Source organism: Brassica napus, chromosome C8 (genome assembly GCF_020379485.1).
Source record: "Brassica napus cultivar Da-Ae chromosome C8, Da-Ae, whole genome shotgun sequence".
Classification (NCBI taxonomy): domain Eukaryota; kingdom Viridiplantae; phylum Streptophyta; class Magnoliopsida; order Brassicales; family Brassicaceae; genus Brassica; species Brassica napus.
In genome coordinates this window covers 1,667,760-1,688,359 of record NC_063451.1, presented here as the reverse complement: position 1 = coordinate 1,688,359, position 20,600 = coordinate 1,667,760, and the positions used below count along the sequence as shown (strand labels likewise).

The 20,600-nt window shown below is 37.3% G+C and overlaps 5 protein-coding genes across 5 annotated transcripts; 4 read left to right on the top strand and 1 right to left on the bottom strand.

Moving 5' to 3' along the window:
- The first annotated feature begins 40 nt into the window (after positions 1 to 40).
- On the top strand, positions 41 to 864 carry LOC111208477 (small polypeptide DEVIL 23-like). The gene has a single exon (XM_022707485.2). It carries the CDS (start codon positions 213 to 215, stop codon positions 315 to 317), a length of 105 nt encoding a protein of 34 aa, XP_022563206.1. The 5' UTR covers positions 41 to 212; the 3' UTR covers positions 318 to 864.
- On the top strand, positions 195 to 3,420 carry LOC106398340 (uncharacterized mitochondrial protein AtMg00310-like). The gene is made up of 2 exons (XM_048765953.1): positions 195 to 333; positions 873 to 3,420. Exon 2 carries the CDS (start codon positions 2,434 to 2,436, stop codon positions 3,121 to 3,123), a length of 690 nt encoding a protein of 229 aa, XP_048621910.1. The 5' UTR covers positions 195 to 333; positions 873 to 2,433; the 3' UTR covers positions 3,124 to 3,420.
- A 1,628-nt stretch (positions 3,421 to 5,048) lies between these two features.
- On the bottom strand, positions 5,049 to 5,744 carry LOC106398341. Its single transcript, XM_013838914.2, has one exon. The coding sequence runs from the start codon at positions 5,742 to 5,744 to the stop codon at positions 5,049 to 5,051; it is 696 nt and encodes a 231-aa protein (XP_013694368.2).
- A 5,703-nt stretch (positions 5,745 to 11,447) lies between these two features.
- Positions 11,448 to 14,420, top strand: LOC106400152 (polygalacturonase). Its single transcript, XM_048765918.1, has 4 exons — positions 11,448 to 11,882; positions 12,590 to 12,879; positions 13,071 to 13,299; positions 14,193 to 14,420. The coding sequence occupies exons 1-4, from the start codon at positions 11,448 to 11,450 to the stop codon at positions 14,418 to 14,420; spliced, it is 1,182 nt and encodes a 393-aa protein (XP_048621875.1).
- A 495-nt stretch (positions 14,421 to 14,915) lies between these two features.
- Positions 14,916 to 16,532, top strand: LOC125591554 (ankyrin repeat-containing protein At5g02620-like). Its single transcript, XM_048765954.1, has 2 exons — positions 14,916 to 15,898; positions 16,088 to 16,532. The coding sequence occupies exons 1-2, from the start codon at positions 15,682 to 15,684 to the stop codon at positions 16,366 to 16,368; spliced, it is 498 nt and encodes a 165-aa protein (XP_048621911.1). The 5' UTR covers positions 14,916 to 15,681; the 3' UTR covers positions 16,369 to 16,532.
- The last annotated feature ends 4,068 nt before the right edge of the window (positions 16,533 to 20,600 follow it).

Below are 20,600 nucleotides of genomic sequence, written 5' to 3'. Positions count from 1 at the left end.
TCTCTCTCTCTCTCTCTCTCTCTCTCTCTCTCTCTCTCTCTCTCTCTCTCTCTCTCTCTCTCTCTCTCTCTCTCAACTTAATTACTAGATTTAGCCTCTCTATATATTCCATAGCTCTCCTTATTTCTCGTTACTCCAAAACTACCTCAAAAACACATGGTCTTACCACTAAAACAAAACAGAAAACTACCACGTAGAGGTTGTGAAAGAAAATGAAGATTTCGAAGCTCCGTTGCTGGGACTGGTGTAAGGAGCAAAGAACGCGTGCTTATATCATCTGGAGGTGTTTGCTTTTCTTGTTACAGTGGGAAGACTAAAGATCGAACAAGAATGGTGATTAATCTAAATGGTTTATTAACACACTCTGTAGTCTGTACAAAGAAAATCCAATGGAGATATGCTTTCTTTTTAATCTTTAGACCATGATTAACCCGGAGTTCTTAGAGTGGAGTTCTTAACGGAAGTTAAGAAACTGTTTCTTAATTTTTAACTAAAAAATTAAGAAACAATTTTTAGTTAAAATTAAGAAACAATTTTTAACTAAAAAATTAAGAAACAATTTTTAGTTAAGAACTTTAAGAACCAGTTCTTAGCTTTTTTAGTTAAAAATTAAGAAACAATTTTTTAACCAATTTTTTAACTTCCGGTAAGAATCTCATCCTAAAAACCCCGGGTTAATCATGCTCTTATATCTTCTAGACTAATATTTTAGAATGATAATATATTATATTAATGGACCATCTATTTAGTCGACATAAAAATAGTGCATCCAATTTTTAAAAATACACATAAATATGTTTGTGTGTTTGTCTTCTTTTTCCATAGAACCATAATTAAGGAATTTATATTATATGACTATGTGTGACTCGCAGTATCGGGAGCTTGGCAAAGGAATTGAACGAAGATGGAGTAGAGAATGTGACACTATCAAGTTCGGTATTTACGGGGACACAAAACGGCGTGAGGATAAAGTCGTGGGCGAGGCCAAGTAACGGGTTCGTTAAGAACGTCTTCTTCCAAGACCTGATCATGGAGAACGTCCAAAACCCAATCATAATCGACCAAAACTATTGTCCTTCCCACCAAGGTTGCCCTACCGAGGTATATACATATCCACATTTATCTTATTTAGATAAGACTGATCGAATAAAGTTATCAAATAGTGATCTAAGTTCTAATAAATATTTATGTGAAATAGCATTCGGGGGTGAAAATAAGCCAAGTAACGTATAAGAACATACAAGGAACTTCCGCGACACAACAAGCAATGAAGCTGGTGTGGAGCCAGAGCAACCCATGTACAGGAATCACATTACAAGACATTAAGCTTACTTACAAGAAAGGAGCTCCTGCTACTTCATAATGTTTCAATGCTATTGGGACTAGTCTCGGTGTTACTCAACCTACTAGTTGTCTAAACCAATAAAATCAAATACTATTGGTGTAAAGATTTAGTTGGTGTAAGATGAGATGGTAAAATGTTATTAGGGAATTGATGTTTTCATCTTTTAAGCCTCGCGTCCTTGAATATAAGATTAAATACAATAATATAATATTAATCCAAATAGTTTTGTTCCCAATGGCGTTGGATATCAACAAGTTAAAGAGCAAACTCCATTGCTTTTTTTTTGTAAAAAAAAAAAAAATCTTCTCTCACCACATCGGTTTGAATCTTTACAAGAATGCAGATTACAATTGGAGATGAAGGTTTTTCATTTCCCAGCTGATTCTTTTGCTACGAAGATAATGGTTGCTGGAAAAGATCTCACGTTAAAATAACTATGAGTTAACTTGAATATTTATGGAATGCATAATCTTTTAATTTTTGGTTATATGATTTTAATTCAGATTTCTAGTCTACCAATGAAAGTTTCATACTTGAATATATACATTTAGACATATAGTTACTTACTCCTTTCTCATCAACGGTTCACCTAGAGAAAAAGTCACACCTAGTAGAGGTATCCGTCAAGGAGATCCCTTCTCACCATACATCTTCATTTTGTGTAGTGAGGTTCTCTCGGATTTATGTAACAAAGCACAAGAGGAGGGTTCTCTAAAAGGAATCTGTGTAGCCCGAGGGAGTCCTCAGCTCAATCATCTCCTCTTTGCGGACGACACGATGTTTTTCATCAAAGCTTGCAAAAAAGTAGTGAAGCCTTGCAGCGAATCCTCCAAAGATATGAAGCAGCCTCCGGGCAATTGATCAACCCGGAGAAATCAGCTATCACTTTCTCTCGATGGACCCCAGCTTCTCTGAAACAGACGATTAGGGATACTTTGAGTATCCAAAAAGAGGGCGGCACCGGGAAATATGTTGGCCTACCGGAGCTGTTTGGGAGGAAGAAACGAGATTTATTCACGTCTATCGTAGATCGGATTCAGCAAAAAGCGAAGAGTTGGTCGAATCGACATCTATCCTCGGCTGGGAAAATGACTATGCTCCGGAGCGTGCTCTCCCCCATTCCTTCCTACTCGATGACTTGTTTCAAGCTCTTCGTCTCACTCTATAAAAGAATCCAATCAGCTCTCACCCGTTTCTGGTGGGACGACCGAGACAGAAACCGGAAGATGTCATGGATTGCATGGGACACAATGACTCTCCCAAAGGACCAGGGTGGACTCGACTTCCGTGATATTGAGAGTATCAATGAGGCTTTCCTCACCAAGTTAAGCTGGCGTATCGTCAGATATCCTAAAAGCCTACTCGCGAGGATTCTCTTAGGCAAATACTGCTCATCAGACTCTTTCCTCTCTGCCCCAATTCCCTCAGCGTGCTCCCATGGCTGGAGAGGTATCATGCTAGGAAGGAATATCATCTCGAACAACTCTGGATGGGCAGTGGGAAATGGCATGAACCTTAATGTTTGGGAAGATCCATGGCTAAGCTCCTCTTCTCAAACCAGAACAATGGGGCCAGCACCAGAATCACTTGTGAATCTTACAGTTGCGGAACTCTTCCAGTCCGAGGAAAACGTATGGAGCTTGGAGAAGATCCGTCAGTTTCTTCCCTTCCATGAACAGGAGATACTCGCCATCAAGCCAAGCTTCTCGGGTGCACCAGATAAACTCATCTGGCTCAATGACAAAACAAGGGAGTTTACTACTAAATCAGGGCTATAACACTGTCTGACAAGCCATCCCAGCTCTAGAACCAGCCAACCCACAAACCTCCAACTTCAATTGGAGGAAGAGCGTATGGAGAGTTCATACAGCCCCAAAGATAAAGCTTTTTCTCTGGAAAAATTTCCACAAAGCCCTGCCCACAGGAGATCAATTACTAGCCCGCCATATAGATGTTGTTGGAAAGTGTAAGAGTTGTGGCCTACCTGAATCTATCGACCATCTGTTTCTCCACTGTACCTTTGCGCATACCGTTTAGACCCTCACTCCAATCTTCCTGAGGCTCGAGTACAACGGATCGTTAGATTTGAAGTTGGCCTGGAATGACTTACTCTCCTCAAAGTCCCTTCCACCCACAGGTTTAGCAGAGGCTCCACTAGCCCCTTGGATCTTTTGGCAACTCTGGATTGAAAGAAACAATCTGAGCTTTAATGACAGAAGACGCTCTGCCATAGAAGTTGTTTCTAAGGCCATCTCAGCAGCAAAGGAATGGGCTCAATGTCAGGACAAAGATCAAAAGCAGAGGAATAAATATCCCCTTTCAACAGGCAGCTGACCGATGCGTGGTGGTAAGAACTGATGCAGCTTGTAGTGAGAGTAGACAGATTGCAGGTCTTGGGTGGACGATCGGACACACAACGGGATCATCATCCTTCGCAACTCCAGCTGAAGGTCTTGCGCTACGAGAAACCATCTTGAAGTGCAGAGAGCTCAATCTCCCACGGCTTCGTTGCGAGTCGGACTCAGCGACGCTCGTTAAGTTAGTTAACTCTGAGCTTGCAAACTCAGATTTGTATGGTGTTGTCTCAGACATTATCGCTTTAGCTAGCTCTTTTGAGCTTGTTTCTTTTGTTTGGATCCCTCGAGAGAGGAACTTTGTGGCTAATGGCTTGCCTAATCAGGTGCTGTCTGTTAAACTAGCCATTAATGCTCCACCAAACTTTGGTTAACGTCTTTAATGAAGTAGTGTTTTAAAAAAAAAACATATAGTTTATCTAATAGATTTTTTTCTTGGAGATCTATAAATTTATATAATTTTAAAATACATTTAGTAAAATAGTGTGTTAAACCCATAGAACACCATAAAACTAAACAAATTAATCTTACACTATGTTATAAAGTAATAAATTACATTATTATCATTTTCTTACTTTCTTACTATGATCATCCACATAAATAATTACACGTGCTCGCTTATATATATTGACTTTACTTTTTTTTTTTGTTATCATTTAATGACTTTACTGCCAGTCTCATCAGAATGATTAACGAATATGATTGGGGAAGTTTCAATAATGTGCGAGTTAGTTATATTTTTTTTGCCAACATGTGCGAGCTAGTTAATCACATGTCTTTTTTGGTCAACAGCTTATGTGATGTGATTTAAAATGTGGTGATATCATGATGTACACATGAGAATATTTTAACTACATTTTAATTTATTTTCAAATTCACGTTAATTGACGACGATATGGCTGATTTTGCCCGTGTTCGTGACTACGCAAGCTGCGTACTACGTTTCTATATGTGTATATGTATATAATAAAAAGATTGCAAGATTGTTCAAGTTAAAATTAGACTTCTAAATAGAAAAATGACAGATATGACAAATTAGTACTAATACTTTCTGGATTCGACTGTGGTAAATGATAATGCTGTATTCTTGTAGATTGCTTTTTTACTGTTGTTGTCGTGTCGTCGTCTCTCTATATATCGATTTAACGGGAAATAGGATTAATTTATGCGCTAATATTTATCGTGAATCAACCGTTTAGTTTGTTCCAACGTTTTTTTTTTTTTGTTTCTTGAACACATTGCCAACGTATTTTCTTAAACATCAGCAATAAAAGTACATTATCAAAAATGTCATCATTAATACCACGATCGTTTTTTTTTTTGTGCACCATCGAAATTTTTCATTAAAACTAAACCAAGACCGGTTCAATGGTCTGGGTCAGAACAAAGTTTGATAGAGAGTTTTTTGCAGCAGAATCCTCAAAACAGAGTGTCTCTCGGCGACAAAAACTAAACGATACAAAATCAAAGGAAATTGAAAGGAGATAGATATCAGAGAGGATGCCGTGAAGATCAGAGAAGCTTGATCCATCTGCAATTGCCGTCACCAATTGCAGAGAGTCAGATTCAAAGACCACCCGTCTCATCTGAAGGGCAACGGCTTGTTCCATTGCTGCGCGCAGTGCTAGTCCTTCTGCCATGAGGGACGAATTCACAAACGCTACTGGTTGATTGTGGGAGCTAAAGCGCTCCTTTTGGTTACGGTAGAAACTCCAAGCAAGACCCGCGGCCTGTTGATCTTTCCTCCACGCTGCATCTGATTTACAGGTAATCTCAGTTGTCGATCTGTTGGGTTGGATCTTCCTCCTCTGCTCACAAATCTTGACTGGTACTTGGGCTGTCGCCCACTCTTTAGCATCACAGATTGCTTTGGTTACTGTTTCTTGAGCAGAGAAAGTTCTGTTTTGAAATAATTTTTGGTTTCTTGCTTTCCATATGGCCCAGATGATCCAGGGAGCTAGAATGGCATTTCCGAGACCAATAGGAGGGAGGACTACTGTTCGGAGTAGCCTTTTCCATTCCAGGTCAAAATCGTTCAGAGGCATTGGATTGAACCCACCAGAGAAAGGTACCAATTCTCATACTTTTAACGCATAGGGACATTGGAAAAATAGATGAGAAATAGATTCATGGCTTTCACAGTGAATGCATTTGGTACCTGATAGGACTTGTCTAGCTTCGAGCCTATCTCCGACTGGTAGTGCTCTATGTTTGATCTTCCAAATGAACAATTTGAGCTTAGGAGAAGGAGTTAGCTTCCATATCTCTGGTAGCCAGTCGCTCGAATTCCTAGGGTTCTGTTCAGGGGTGATTTGTTTCCTCTCGACCGCTGTATAGTAACCAGTCTTTGTAGTATAGGATCCTGACTTGTGTCGCAGCCAGATTTGCTTGTCTTCTCCCCCCCATTTGCTGGTCTTTATACTTAGGATCTTATCTCGGAGCAGGGGAAAGTGATTTTCGATCATCTGTCCATTCCACTCTTTGGTTTCCGTAGAGATTAGCTCTGCGACTTTCAGGGAACTCTGATGCTCGGGAGTTGGTCCCATTGGTCGTACTGGTGCTATTAGAGATAGCCATGCATCATCCCAAGCCAAGACTTTTTCACCATTGCCAATGGCCCATCCTAGTTGCTCTTTTAGGAGGTCTCTCCCTATCAGTATTCCTCTCCACCCATGTGAGCAGGAGCTAGGGGCTGATACTTGCATGAAGTCTTGATCGTGACAATATTTGCCTTTAAGTACCCGGGCAAGCAAACATGAAGGGGATTCTAGCATGCGCCAACTGAGCTTTGCTAGTAGAGCATCGTTGAAACATTGGATATCCCTGAAACCCAACCCTCCCTCTTGTTTTGATTTGATCATAGTATCCCATGCGATCCAATCCATCTTTTTCTCTCCTGTATTAGAGTCCCACCAAAATCGAGTCAAAACAGATTGGATCCTCTTGCACAAGGATAGTGGGAGTTTAAAGCTTTGCATTGCGTGGTTAGGCATAGGAGATAGCACACTCTTCAACAGAGTCATCTTCCCCGCTGAGGATAAAAATCTGTTAGTCCACCCTTTTGCTCGTTGTCTGATCTTATAACCTATTGAGGTGAAGAGATCCTTTTTCTTGCGTCCAAAGTGCTCAGGTAGGCCTAAATATTTCCCAGAGCCCCCCTCATTCACGATCTGAAGTTCCGCTTGCACTCTATCTCGGATTGTCTGCGGGGTCTTATGTGAGAAGGTAATACCCGACTTCAACTGGTTGATCTTCTGTCCCGAGGCCCGTTCGTACCTGGCCAGAATTCTTTGGAGAGTTGCTACACTCCGTTTGTTGGTTCTACAGAAGAAGAGTGTGTCATCAGCAAACAACAGGTGGTTCACTCTTGGACTGTTTGTGGCCACTTTGATGCCTTGGAGCTTTTTATCCTCCTGTGCTTTCCTGCATAAACCCGAGAGCACTTCGCTGCACAGAATGAAAATATAGGGAGACAGCGGATCTCCTTGCCTAATGCCCCTCTCTGGTTTGACCCATCCTTGCTCAGATTCATTGATTAAAAAAGAGTAGGAGACGGTTTTGACACATTGCATGATCCACTCAATCCAGATTACGTGGAAGCCAAGGTGGATCATAACTTCTTCAATGAAATCCCATTCTAAGCGATCGTACGCCTTACTCATATCAGTTTTCACTGCCATGGAGCACCGTTTAGAAGCTGTTGACGTTTTTAGGAAATGAAGGACCTCGTGGGAGATGAGGATGTTGTCAGTTATAGCTCTTCCTTGGACAAAAGCAGATTGGTTTTCAGAAACCAAGTCAGGAAGTAGCGTTTTGAACCTGTTGGCCAATAGTTTAGAGATTATTTTGTAATAGACATTGCATAGCGCAATTGGTCTATAATCTCCAACTGATTTGGCCTCAGTATTCTTGGGTATTAATCTGACTAGGGTGTGATTAAGTGATCTCGGCATTACACCGGAAGAGAAAAACTCTTGGATTTCAGCTACAATGTCTGGCCCAACGGTACTCCAGTTTGCTTGGAAGAAACTTGCTGAGAACCCATCCGGACCAGGAGCTTTGTCCGGATGAATAGCAAGTAACGCCAAGTGTATTTCAGAAGCTGGTGGGATGGTAATGAGTTTTTGATTGATCTCAGGGGGTACTTTATTGGTGAGCGCCTCTCTCACTATCTGCCTTCTTTGGCCCGGTATGGAGATGAACAGATTCTTGAAGTAGTCAACTATCGTTTCTGTGATCTCCTTCTCTGTAAATACCGGGTTCCCTTCTGCATTTTCCATGATTGAGAGGTTGTTAATTGCTCTGCGCCCCTTAGTTACCGCATGAAAATATCCCGAGTTTCTATCCCCTAGGCTCAGCCACAAATTTCTGCTTCTCTGCTTCCAGAAAGCTTCCTCCGCAAGGTAAGCCGCTTTAAGATCAGAGTTTATCCTATTTAACAGAGAATCATCATTTGAGGTACTTGTCATCGCTTTCTCAAGCTCCTCTTTCCACTTGTTAATGAGTAGCTTGCTGTTCCTTTGTTGTTCCTTGTTCCACTGAACCAGCGCTGATCTCACCATGCCAATTTTTGTTTGAACTGACCTTTTTCCTGCTTTCTTCCATATTTGTTGTACTAAGGCTTTGACTTCAGGGTTTTCTCTGAGTCTTCGATCAAATCTAAACAGCCCTTTTCCTTTTTTCCTAGTTAGATCGAAGCAGGTTAAGATCGGCCTATGGTCAGAACCCTCATAATTTAGGTACTCAACACTTCCAGAATGAAAGATATCAAACCAATGGCTGTTTGCCACTGCCCTGTCCAGACGACAGCGCACAACTCCTTCTATCCATACCCCTCTCCAGGAGAGAAAATCTCCTGTGTGTGGTAGATCATAGAGATCACACTCTGAAATGAAGGTCCTAAAGTCCACAAAAGACCCCTCTGCTCTAACTCGGCCCCCTTCTTTTTCTTGGTTGGTAAGTATATCGTTGAAATCCCCAGTAATGAACCAGGGGGAGTCACGAGAAAGAGTGAAAGCTGTAAGTTCCTCCCACATTTGTCTTCTCACAATATAATCTGTATCCGCGTGAATAAAGGTTGCGAAAAAACTCTTATTCTCATACATTATTTCGGTATCAATGTAGTGTTTACAGGAGAATAAGATAGTAACACTGATTCCTTGTTTCCAGAGCAGGGCTAAGCCTCCAGCTCTGTGCCCTGTAGGAGGTACCAGATGGGAGTTTGGATAAGCCAACGATGCACATTTACGGAGAACAAAGTCGTTGGAGTTCTTTGTCTCTGTGAGGAATGTAATGTCAGGAGAGAATTTCTTGTGGATCTCTCCAAGTCTCTGGACTGTCTGGGGATTCCCCAACCCCCGACAGTTCCAGCTCACAATCTTTAAGGAATTGGAGCGGGCGGATTCTGAAAATCCACCTTCCTCTTTGCAATTCCCGGAATAATCTGTACTGTCGGCTGAGAATTGTTTGCACTGCCCCCTCTCCTGGTACTGGTAGGTCTACTGGAAACAGGACCTCTAGTAGATGAAGTTGGAACACTTCTTCTTTTTGGAGATATCTTGACTTGGGCGACTTTTCTCTTCTTGGAGCTAACACCGGTATTCACTCCTAAGGGCTTAGGTTGGTTCCTACTCAGGGGGGGTCTGCCTAGACGTTTTTTAACTGTTATTCTTGGTGTATCAGCCTCAGGAGTGATAATCGTCTCTTGAGTAGCTCCCAACCTAGATAACACAGAGATTCTTTCCGCAGAGGTCTGTACATCAGACATTCTTCTATCACCCTCTGGTTCAGTCGCATCCACTGTATCTTGATCATGCAGTGCCCCCAGCCTAGATAGCGCGGGAATTCTTTCTACGATGGTCTGGGTCTCCGCGGTTCTCCGAGCTCCTTCAGCAGAAACAGTAGCCTCAATAGCCATATTCATGATCACTTGTTCTGTTTCTCCATTTTCCTCAGCATATCTCATTCTTTCTCTTCGAGCAGCGCTCTCTGAAGGATCAGCTCCATTAACATATTGGATCATTACTTCGCGAAGTTCCTCCCTAGCTTCTCTAATTGCTTCTTCAGGGACCGGAACTCTAGATGTGTTTTGATAGTCAGATTGAGTGCTACGCTGAGGGGATACCGGTCTCTCCTGCCTTTGCGCATAGGAAAGGTGTTCTGAATTTGCGTCGCGGGAGCAATCCAGTCTCTTTTGACTCTGGCTAAGGGCGTTTGTCTCAGGAGGGTGAGATGTGCCTGAGTAGTGTGCTCGTCTGCCAGTTTCTACCCACCGAGATCCAATTTTTCTATAGTTTGAGACTTGCGCAGAGTTGGAGTGTCGAGGGTAGTAGTTTAGAGATCTTGAATAAGATTCATTAGTATGTGCTCTCTTACTTGCCACTTAACGAGTCTTATTTTCATTATCACGGTAGGAATGTGAGCGAGTTCCATAGTCAGCTCTTCTAGCATCCCTCATGAACCCAGATGCTTGGCGAGAGATTCCCCTTTGGTTGGGGTGTTGTGCATGCTGATTGGATCCGTTTTTACGGTAATCTGCCATTTCTTCCGCCTTAGTTTCAAGATCGTTTTGATGTTCTGTCTCCTGTGGGTTTTGACCTGGATTTTGTGGACAGTCATTGTACTCATGATCAAGTTTCATGCATGTTGTGCAGAATTTTTCCAATTTTTCATAGACCAGAACCACGGTGACTTCATCACCGTTTTTGAAATCTAGAGTAGTCTTGAAAACGAGGGGTTGGAGGCCGTTGATGTGTACTCTGAACCTTGCCTTGGAGGCAGTAATTTCCCAACTTTCAAAGGTTCCAATATCACCTGCAACGCTTCTAAGGATGGCCTCGTTCCAAAGATGCAGAGGTAAGTCTTGAACTTGGACCCAAAAAGGTATCTGAGAAGGGAATCTTGGTGAGACTGAAGGTTCCCATTGTTGTAGGATGAGCATCCATTTGGCGAAATGATATGGCCTATTGTCAAGGACATTTTGTAGATCTTCCGCTGAGGCAAATTGAAACTGGAATCTTCCTTGTCCCAGATCAGAACCAAAAGGTCTTGAGTTGCATTTCCACAGGTCTGAGAGGAAAGGAATAAGGGACCACATTCGCTGATGCTTGGGGTTGGTAACTCTTCCTATAAGAGTGAGCTCATGCTTCTTTATCAGCTCTGAGTTATCAAAATCAGGTACACTAACCCTACCTCTCCTTGGTGGTGATGCATTATTTGCTAAGCCTTTTCCTTTTTCTGCTGAGGTTAGTCTTCTAGCCATGGTGGTAGCTGTAGATTTGATCTTGCTTGAAAGAGATAAGGGTTCTCCGCAAAGCGGGAAAGTTCTTAGAAACTAGAGTTCTAGAAAGTTGTTTGCTTAAACATGTAACCTGTCCATATAGCCACAGGAAAGTTCCATGATAAGAGAGGAGGTCTTACCGGAGGGAGCGGCGGACCCGTCGACCGGAGTCGAGGGCTAGAACCCGGTGGGCAATAGATCAGAAGAGTGGATTATCCTTTGGATATTACTGAAAGCGGTAACAATAGACCACGATCGTTGCTCCTAAAAAATTATATACGAACCATGTGTGCACCTAATGATTGGAAATTTAAAATTCTTTTATCAATCATAAATTCATATACTAAATCGCACATGCTCTTAATTGTACCATAGACTCCAATAACGATCCATCCATGCACTATATATATAACCATGCATGATGCGTCACCCCAAAATCAAACACAAAGTCAAACTCACATATCCAGAAATGAAGAAATCAAATATTAAACCACTTCTCTTCACACTTCTCACATTCATCGATGTCTCCCCCGGCGCCTCCAACGTGTTCAACGTCGTTAGCTTCGGGGCCAATCCGGACGGCGTCACGGATTCAACGGCAGCATTCCTCAAGGCATGGCAAGCGGCTTGTGGCTCGGCATCTTCAGCCACTATGATGGCTCCGACCGGTACGTTTGTAGTGAAGGCAATAACGTTTGGAGGGCCATGCAAGAGCGAACTCAAGTTTCAAGTGGCCGGCACCGTCGTTGCTCCAGCAGATTACAGAGAATTTAGAAACTCCGGCTACTGGATTCTCTTCAAAAAGGTTAGCAAATTCTCACTTGTCGGTGGGACATTCGACGCTCGAGCTAATGGGTTCTGGGCTTGCCGGAAATCTGGTCAGAACTGTCCTCCCGGTGTTAGGGTATGCACTTCCTTATCTCTAGTTTCTTTTTATATATGCATACTTACGAAGTTACGTATAGATATGCGTGAAAAATATGGACTAATATATATAAAATTGTCTTAGTCACGATTATTTACGTATGCGTTTACTTTAGCTAACATAATTCGGTTATATCTTACAATATTATATAAAGCTTAGTCCAATGTCTTTAAAAATTGTAAACATGAACAAGCTACTTGACTTTTTCCCGTATGATCGCTTAACTTACGGAAATCCGATCCTGGTTTAAAAAATACTACACAACGATAACATGCATAAACGCAATCATAGCCTTAATAATGATTCATTAGTAATAGTCAACTACATATTTATTGCAATTATTTATTTACAAATAAAAACGTGAAGTTTATAATTTACACATTAACTGTTTAGGAATTCAAAGAAAACTGCGTATATTATGTTTTACAACAATAAATTTTGGATAAGGAGTAAAAAATAAATAATGATATAAGCTTATCTAAAATATATATATATATATATATATATATATAAGCTTATCTAATTAGTCTATGGTACTACGAATTAAATTTTGTTTAAATTATGGTACTACTTATGGTATTAAATTTTGTTTGAAGTATTAACTTATTATTACACTTTATTAGACCACCTCATATAATAATAGATCGAAGAAACCAATCTCATAAAACCTTGATGCATTATTGTAGTCCATATCGTTCAGCTCGGCAAATGACGTGATCATAAGTGGAGTGAAATCAATGAACAGCCAGATCACTCATATGACCCTCAACGGTTGCAGCAATGTGGCCGTCCGTAACGTCAAGCTAGTGGCTCCCAAAAACAGCCCAAACACCGACGGCTTAGACGTTCAATTATCCACCGGAGTCACATTCACCGGAAGCACAGTTCAGACCGGAGACGATTGTGTTGCTATCGGACCTGGTACTCGCAACTTTCTCATCTCCAAACTTGCTTGTGGCCCAGGTCATGGTGTTAGGTATGTGTCACACACACCGTCTAATTTCTTAGAACTAACATATTATATTTGTACAAACTCACACTATATTCTGGACTCTCTATATATTTTAAAATGATGCTAGCGTCTGTTAGGATTTAAACAAATTGCAGAAATTAAAAATAGTTTAAGATGACGATTAATATACATATATACTATGTGATTATTTGCAGTATTGGGAGCTTGGCAAAGGAATTAAACGAAGATGGAGTAGAGAATGTGACACTATCGAGTTCAGTATTCACCGGGACACAAAACGGCGTGAGGATAAAGTCGTGGGCGAGACCAAGCACCGGATTTGTTAAGAACGTCTTCTTCCAAGACCTAATCATGAAGAACGTTCAAAACCCTATCATAATCGACCAAAACTATTGTCCTTCTCACAAAGGTTGCCCTACCGAGGTACACACACACATATATCTCATATAGACTGATATACAGGGCCGTGCCTTGTAAAGGAAAATTGAAACTTTCGCTTAGAGCAACAAATTTCTGTAAGAAGTTATTTATATATTCATTAACAAATTTTTTGATTACTTCTTAACTTAAGTACGTACATACTAAATCACTAGTAATATCGTCTTTTCTTATTTCCTACAATTACAATTAAGATGTTAATTATAACTAATTTCTTATAATTTATCTTTTTCTTTACTTTTTAATTTATCCATATGCTTATCTTTTTTTTTTCTTTTATCATAAAAATAACCTTTTCCTTCATTTATCTACTAATCCCTCCATTTCAATTTATTTGTCGTTGTATAGTAAAATTTTTGTTTAAAAATAATTGTCGTTCTATAATTTCAATGCAAAATTTATTGACTTTATATTCCAATCTATTTTCTATTGGTTAAAATGTGGTTAGATATATTGGTACTGATATTTTTGTTTAGAAAATATGTAAAATTAAATGTTTTCTTAATCTGTGTGTTCAATTCTAAAACAACAATTAAAATAAAATAGAGGGAGTATTATTTAGTTTATTAGCTTGTTAATTTTTAGGCTTACAAATTTAAAATAAAATTATCTATGTAAAATAGTTTTGTATATTGCATTTTCAGTGTTTTTTGCATTTAAATATTTATCAATTAAATATAACTATAATAAATGTGCATATTTTCTACCAAAATGTTATTTCAAAAAATGATTCTGATGACTTCTTATATTATTCCATCAAAAAACAATTTCTTTAAACATAATGGTTTAGGGCATCAAAAACTCTTGGCACAGCTCTGCTTATCTAGTACATTTATCAAATAGTGATATAAGTTCTAATAAAGATTTATGTGAAATAGCATTCGGGGGTGAAGATAAGCCAAGTGACGTATAAGAACATACAAGGAACGTCTGCGACAAAGCAAGCGATGAAGCTGGTATGCAGCAAGAGCAACCCATGCACAGATATCACATTACAAGACATTAAGCTTACTTACAAGAAAGGAACTCCTGCTACTTCATATTGTTTCAATGCTCTTGGGACTAGTCTCGGTGTTAGTCAACCTACTAGCTGCCTAAACCAATAAAATCAAATATTCTTGGTGTAAATTTATCTGGTGTAAGATGAAATGGTAAAATATTGTTAGGGGGTTGACTTCTTCATCTTTTAAGCGTTGTTACCGGTGAATTTAAGATTCATGGAACGATTATCTAAATAGTTTTGTGCCCAAGTGCTTTGGATATCAACCGGTTATGGTTAAAGTGTGTTTCTATAATAAAATTTCTGTGACATGTTTACCAAAAAAAAATTCTGTGACATTACAAACATATTGTTTTCATTTAACTAAAACGAATTGGAAGACTTCGACCTGTCACAATCACATAGTGCCTTGCTCTTTTTTTTTTGGCTTGATTTGGAAAGCAAATATATAAAAAGAGAAATCTAGAAAGCTCGAATATAATAAGGCTGCCATGTGCTTTTTAAGTGGCTGTATATAGTTGTATATAGTTTTAGTAACATAATTAATAGATTTTGGAAATTTAATGAAATTAAAAAAGAGAACACCACCAAAAAGGATGGTTCCCAGCTGAAGATGCTGTCAACTCTTTTGTCTCTGTGCATCTTCCTGTCCTTCGTCAATGGCTTAGGACTAAAGATTCTTACATATGGGCGTTTTTAAAAAAAAAAAGCCTTGATCGAGATTTTCAAACACTTCTTCAACAACTCAAGTCAAGCTGTTTAGTTTCTCAGATGCAACTGATAGTTCAACTACACTCCACTGAAACCACCTGCCACCTTTTTTCTTAATCTTTCTCTCAACACATGGAAGAGATCTTCAAATTACAAGAAAGTCGAGGTTTTTCATTTTCCTGCTGATTCTTCTATTACAAAACAAGGGTTCCTGGAAAAGATCTCACGGACAAAGTTGTCATTCTTCACGATCTTTGTCTAATTAGATTACTGTTCTGTTTTAGATCTTAGTTAGCTAAAAAACGGTTGTAATATAATGGGTTCTTTGCCTCCTGTAATGGAGAATCAACGTAGCTTTCTAGGTAACTCCATCGAGGTACAAGACAGTCTCAGATGCGTTGGTACAGAGAATCATCCAAGAAAGGGAAGACCTTTGGAGAAGCAAGTTAGTTTCCAACATGGAACCGAAGGAAGAGCAATGGAGAGGCAGAGAAGCTTGCGTGGGTTCGTCGAGAAACAGAAAAGCTTTCGTGTAGTGATAGAGAGACAGTTAAGTTTCATGAATGGTGAGAGGAAGATGAAGAAGAATGAGTCACCGGTAAAAGAGGAGACTCTCTCTCCACATTGCAGCTCGAACAGGGAACTTGGGAAAGGTTATGGAATCGATTCGAAGTTGTAACGGTGCTGAAGAGTTAAGGGAGTTGCTGTCAAAGCAAAATCTAGAAGGAGAGACTCCTCTTTATACCGCAGCAGACAATGGACATTCCTTAGTTGTTGAAGAGATGTTGAAGCATATGAATCTTGAAATCGCATCTATTGCAGCTAGGAATGGGTTTGATCCTTTCCATGTCGCAGCAAAACAAGGCCATCTCGGTAAAAAGAAACTTTTATTGATTCAGATTTTTGGATTTTCGGTGATATGCTCATAAGTCCCGTTCGGGTTTTACTAATTATCGGGTCAGGTTTTACTACTGCGTACTTTACTGTGCACTTGCAGTTAGTTTATCGGGTTAAGACCTGAGTGATCAACATGGATCTTGAATTTGCGTTATGTTTTTGTAGAAACATTGAAGAGACTCTTGGAGACGTTTCCGAACCTAGCCATGACAACTGATTTATTGTGCACAACAGCATTACACACGGCTGCTACACAGGGACACATTGATGTGGTGAATCTTCTTTTGAAGACGGATTCTCATTTAGCTAAGATAGCTAAGAACAACGGTAAAACCGCCCTTCATTCCGCAGCTCGGATGGGGCATGTTGAAGTTGTCAAGTCTTTGATAGGTAACGATGCAAGCATTGGGTTTAGAACTGATAAGAAGGGACAAACAGCGCTTTAATGCATGGTTGTCTCCTCTACTAATATATGGTGATGTTCAAAGAGGTTTTGAACCTTTGTTGTCTTCATTTCTCTAGAGAATAGCTATTTTATAATGGTTAGTCCATTAATTTATGGAGTATATGAAGTTTTACTAAATTAATTTATAAAAAAAATTGAACGATGCTCATGTACCATGAAAGAGAGTTCAGCATACATCAATACAAATGTAGAATATGGTTAGAAATTTTAAAACAACACTAAATATTATAGACTTCAGTATATAAATCATTTACCAAAATTCAATATTTTGTAGGGGTTAACACATAGATTTTGAGAAAATTTCAAAAAAATATGACATTATTGTTTTAATGCATAGTTGCATCCTTCTCTAACATATGATGATGTTGAAAGAGGTTTGGAGCCTTTGTTGTCTCTGTTTTTCAAGAAAATAACGATTTTATAGTGATTATTCCACCGATTTAGTGAGTATTATGAAATTTTACTAAATTAATTGATAAAAAATAATAACGATTCCCGTATACCATGAAAGAGAGTTTAACATACATTAATACAAATGTAGAATGTGGTTAAAAAATTTAAAACAACACTAAAAAGTTTAGGCTTCAGTATATAGAGCTTTTAACGCAAAACTCAATATTTTCGTAGGGGTTAGTTAACACATAGATTTTGAAAAATTTCAAAAAATATATAAATATTTTTTTAATGTATAGTTGCATCATGCACTAACATATGATGATGCTGAAAGAGGTTTGGAGCCTTTGTTGTCTCCATTCTTCAAGAGAATAGCGATTTTATAGTGGTTATTCCACCGATTTAGGGAGTATTATGAAGTTTTACTAAATTGATTGATAAAAAAATATAACAATTTCCATATACCATGAAAGAGAGTTTAACATACATTAATACAAATGTAGAATGTGGTTAGAAATTTTAAAACAACACTAAAATGATTAGGCTTCAGTATATAGTGTTTAACGTAAAACTCAATATTTTCGTAGGGGTACACATAGTTTTTGAGAAAAATTCAAAAAATATAACAATATTGCTTTAATGCATAATTTTCTCTTGTACTAATATATGGTGATGGTCAAAAAAGTTTGGAACCTTTGTTGTCTCCATTTCTCTAGAGAATAGCGATTTTATAATGGTTAGTCCACTAATTTAGGGAGTACATGAAGTTTTACAAAATTAATTTATAAAAAAAATGAACGATGCTCGTGTACCATGAAAGAGAGTTTAGCATAAATTAATAAAAATGTAAAATATAGTTAGAAATTTTAAAACAACACTAAAGATTATAGGGTTCAGAATATAAAGCATTTACCAAAATTCAATATTTTGGTAAGGGTTAACACATAGATTTTGAAAAAAAAAATCGAAAATAGGACAATATTGTTCTAATGGATAGTTTCATCCTGCACTAACATATGATGATGTTAAAAGAGGTTTGGAGCCTTTGTTGTCTCCGTTTTACAAGAAAATAGCGATTTTATAGGTGTATTCTACCTATTTGGGGATTATTATGAAGTTTTACTAAATTAATTGATATAAAATTATAACGATTCTCATATACCATGAAATAGAGTTTAAATACGTTATTACAAATGTAGAATGTCGTTAGAATTTTTAAAACAACTCTAAAAATTTTAGGTTTCTGTATATAGAGCTTTTAACGTAAAACTTAATATTCTGTAGAGGCTAACACATAGATTTTGAGAAAAACTCAAAAATATAATAATATTGCTTTTATGCATAGTTGCCTCATGTACTAATATATGGTTATTGTCAAAGAGGTTTGAATCATTTGTTGTCTCCATTTCTCTAGAGAATAGCGATTTTATAATGTTTAATCCCTTAATTTAGGGAGTATATGAAGTTTTACTAAATTAATTTTTTAAGAAATTGAACGATGCTCATATACCATGAAAGAGAGTTTAGCATACGTCAATACAAATGTAGAATGTGGTTAGAAATTTTAAAACAATACTAAAGATTATAGGGTTCATTATATAAAGTATTTACCAAAATTCGATATTTTGTAGGGGGTAACATATATATTTTGAGAAAATTTCAAAAATATGAAAATATTGTTTTAATTTATAGTTGTATCCTGCACTAACATATGATGATGTTGAAAGAGGTTTGGAGCCTTTGTTGTCTCTGTTTTTAAGAAAATAACGATTTTATAGTGATTATTCCACCGATTTAGGGAATATTATGAAGTTTTACTAAATTGATTGATAAAAAAATTATAAGGATTCTCATATACCATGAAAGAGAGTTTAACATATATTAATAAAAATTTAGAATGTGGTTAGAAATTTTAAAACAAAACTAAAAAATTTAGGCTTCTGTATATAGAGCGTTTAACGTAAAACTCAATATTTTCGTAAGGGTTAACACATAGATTTTGAGAAAAATTAAAAAAATATAACAATATTGCTTTAATGCATAGTTGCCTACTGTAGAAATATTTGGTGATGGTCAATGGCGTTTGGAACCTTTTTTGTCTCTATTTCTCTAGTGAATAGCAATTTTATAATGGCTAGTCTACTAATTTAGAGAGTATAAGAAATTTTACTAAATTAATATATAAAAAATGAACGATGCTTATGTACCATTAAAGAGAGTTTAGCATACAATAATTCAAATGTAGAATGTGGATATAAATTTTAAAACAACACTAAAGATTATAGGGTTCAGTATATAAAATATTTACCATAATTCAATATTTTTGTAGGGGGTTAAACACATAGAATTTGAGAAAATTTCAAAAAATATGGCAGTATTGTTTTAATGCATAGTTGCATCCTGCAATAACATATGATAATGTTGTAAGAGGTTTGGAGCCTTTGTTGTCTCCTTTTTCAAAAAAAATAGCGATTTTATAGCGGTTATTCCACCTATTTAGGGGGTATTATGAAGTTTTACTAAATTTATTGATAAAAAATTATAGCGATTCCCATTTACCATGAAATAGAGTTTAAAATACATTAATACAAATGTAGAATATGGTTAGAAATTTTAAAACAACACTAAAAAGTTTAGGCTTCAGTATATAGAGCGTTTAACGTAAAACTTAATATTTTTGTATGGGCGAACACATAGATTTTGAGAAAATATCGAAAATATAATTATATTGCTTTAATGCGTAGCTGACTCCTGTACTAATATTTGGTGATGGTCAAAGAGGTTTGGATCATTTGTTGTCTCCATTTCTCTAGAGTGTAGCTATTTTATAATGGTTAGTCCACTTATTTAGGGAGTATATGAAGTTTTACTAAATTAATTTTAAAAAAATTTGAATGCTGTTCATATACAATGAAAGAGAGTTTAGCATACATCAGTACAAATGTAGAATGTGGTTAGAAATTTTAAAACAACACTAAATATTATAGGGTTCATTATATAAAGCATTTACCAAAATTCGATATTTTTGTAAGGGTTCACTTGGATTTTGAGAAAATTTCAAAAAATATGACAATATTTTTTTAATGCATAGTTTCATCCAGCACTAACATATGATGATGTTAAAAGAGGTTTGGAGCCTTTGTTGTCTATTTTTTTCAAGAAAATAGTGATTTTATAGTGGTTATTCCACCGATTTAGGGAATATTATGAAGTTTTACTAAATTAATTGATAAAAAGTTATAACGATTTCCATATACCATGAAAGAGGGTTTGAAATACATTATTGCAAAAGTAGAATGTGGTTAGAAATTTTAAAACAACACTAAAAGGTTTTGGCTTCTGTATATAGAGCGTTTAACGTAAAACTCAATATTTTCGTAGGGGTTAACAATATAACAATATTGCTTTAATGCATAGTTTCCTCCTCTACTAATATATGATGATGGTCAAAGAGGTTTGGAACCATTTTTGTCTCCATTTCTTTAGAGAATAGCGATTTTATAATGGTTATTTCACTAATTTTGGGAGTATATGAAGTTTTACTAAATTAATTTATAAAAAAAATTGAACGATGCTCATGTACCATGAAAGAGAGTTGAACATACATTAATACAAATGCAGAAAGTGGTTAGAAATTTTAAAACAACACTAAAAATTTAGGCTTTAGTATATAGAGTTTTTAACGTAAAACTCAATATTTTCGTAGGGGTTAGTTAACACATAGATTTTGAGAAAATTTCAAAAAATATGACAATATTGTTTTAATGCATAGTTGCATCATGCACTAACATATTATGATGTTGAAAGAGGTTTGGAGCC

Bases quoted from the DNA above. Each gene is read 5' to 3' on its own strand.
- LOC111208477 (XM_022707485.2), top strand. From the start codon at position 213: ATGAAGATTTCGAAGCTCCGTTGCTGGGACTGGTGTAAGGAGCAAAGA.
- LOC106398340 (XM_048765953.1), top strand. From the start codon at position 2,434: ATGACTATGCTCCGGAGCGTGCTCTCCCCCATTCCTTCCTACTCGATG.
- LOC106398341 (XM_013838914.2), bottom strand. From the start codon at position 5,744: ATGCCTCTGAACGATTTTGACCTGGAATGGAAAAGGCTACTCCGAACA.
- LOC106400152 (XM_048765918.1), top strand. From the start codon at position 11,448: ATGAAGAAATCAAATATTAAACCACTTCTCTTCACACTTCTCACATTC. The intron at 12,880-13,070 runs GTATGTGTCACA...GATTATTTGCAG, and splicing joins GGCCCAGGTCATGGTGTTAG to TATTGGGAGCTTGGCAAAGG. The intron at 13,300-14,192 runs GTACACACACAC...TATGTGAAATAG, and splicing joins ACAAAGGTTGCCCTACCGAG to CATTCGGGGGTGAAGATAAG.
- LOC125591554 (XM_048765954.1), top strand. From the start codon at position 15,682: ATGGAATCGATTCGAAGTTGTAACGGTGCTGAAGAGTTAAGGGAGTTG. The intron at 15,899-16,087 runs GTAAAAAGAAAC...ATGTTTTTGTAG, and splicing joins AGCAAAACAAGGCCATCTCG to AAACATTGAAGAGACTCTTG.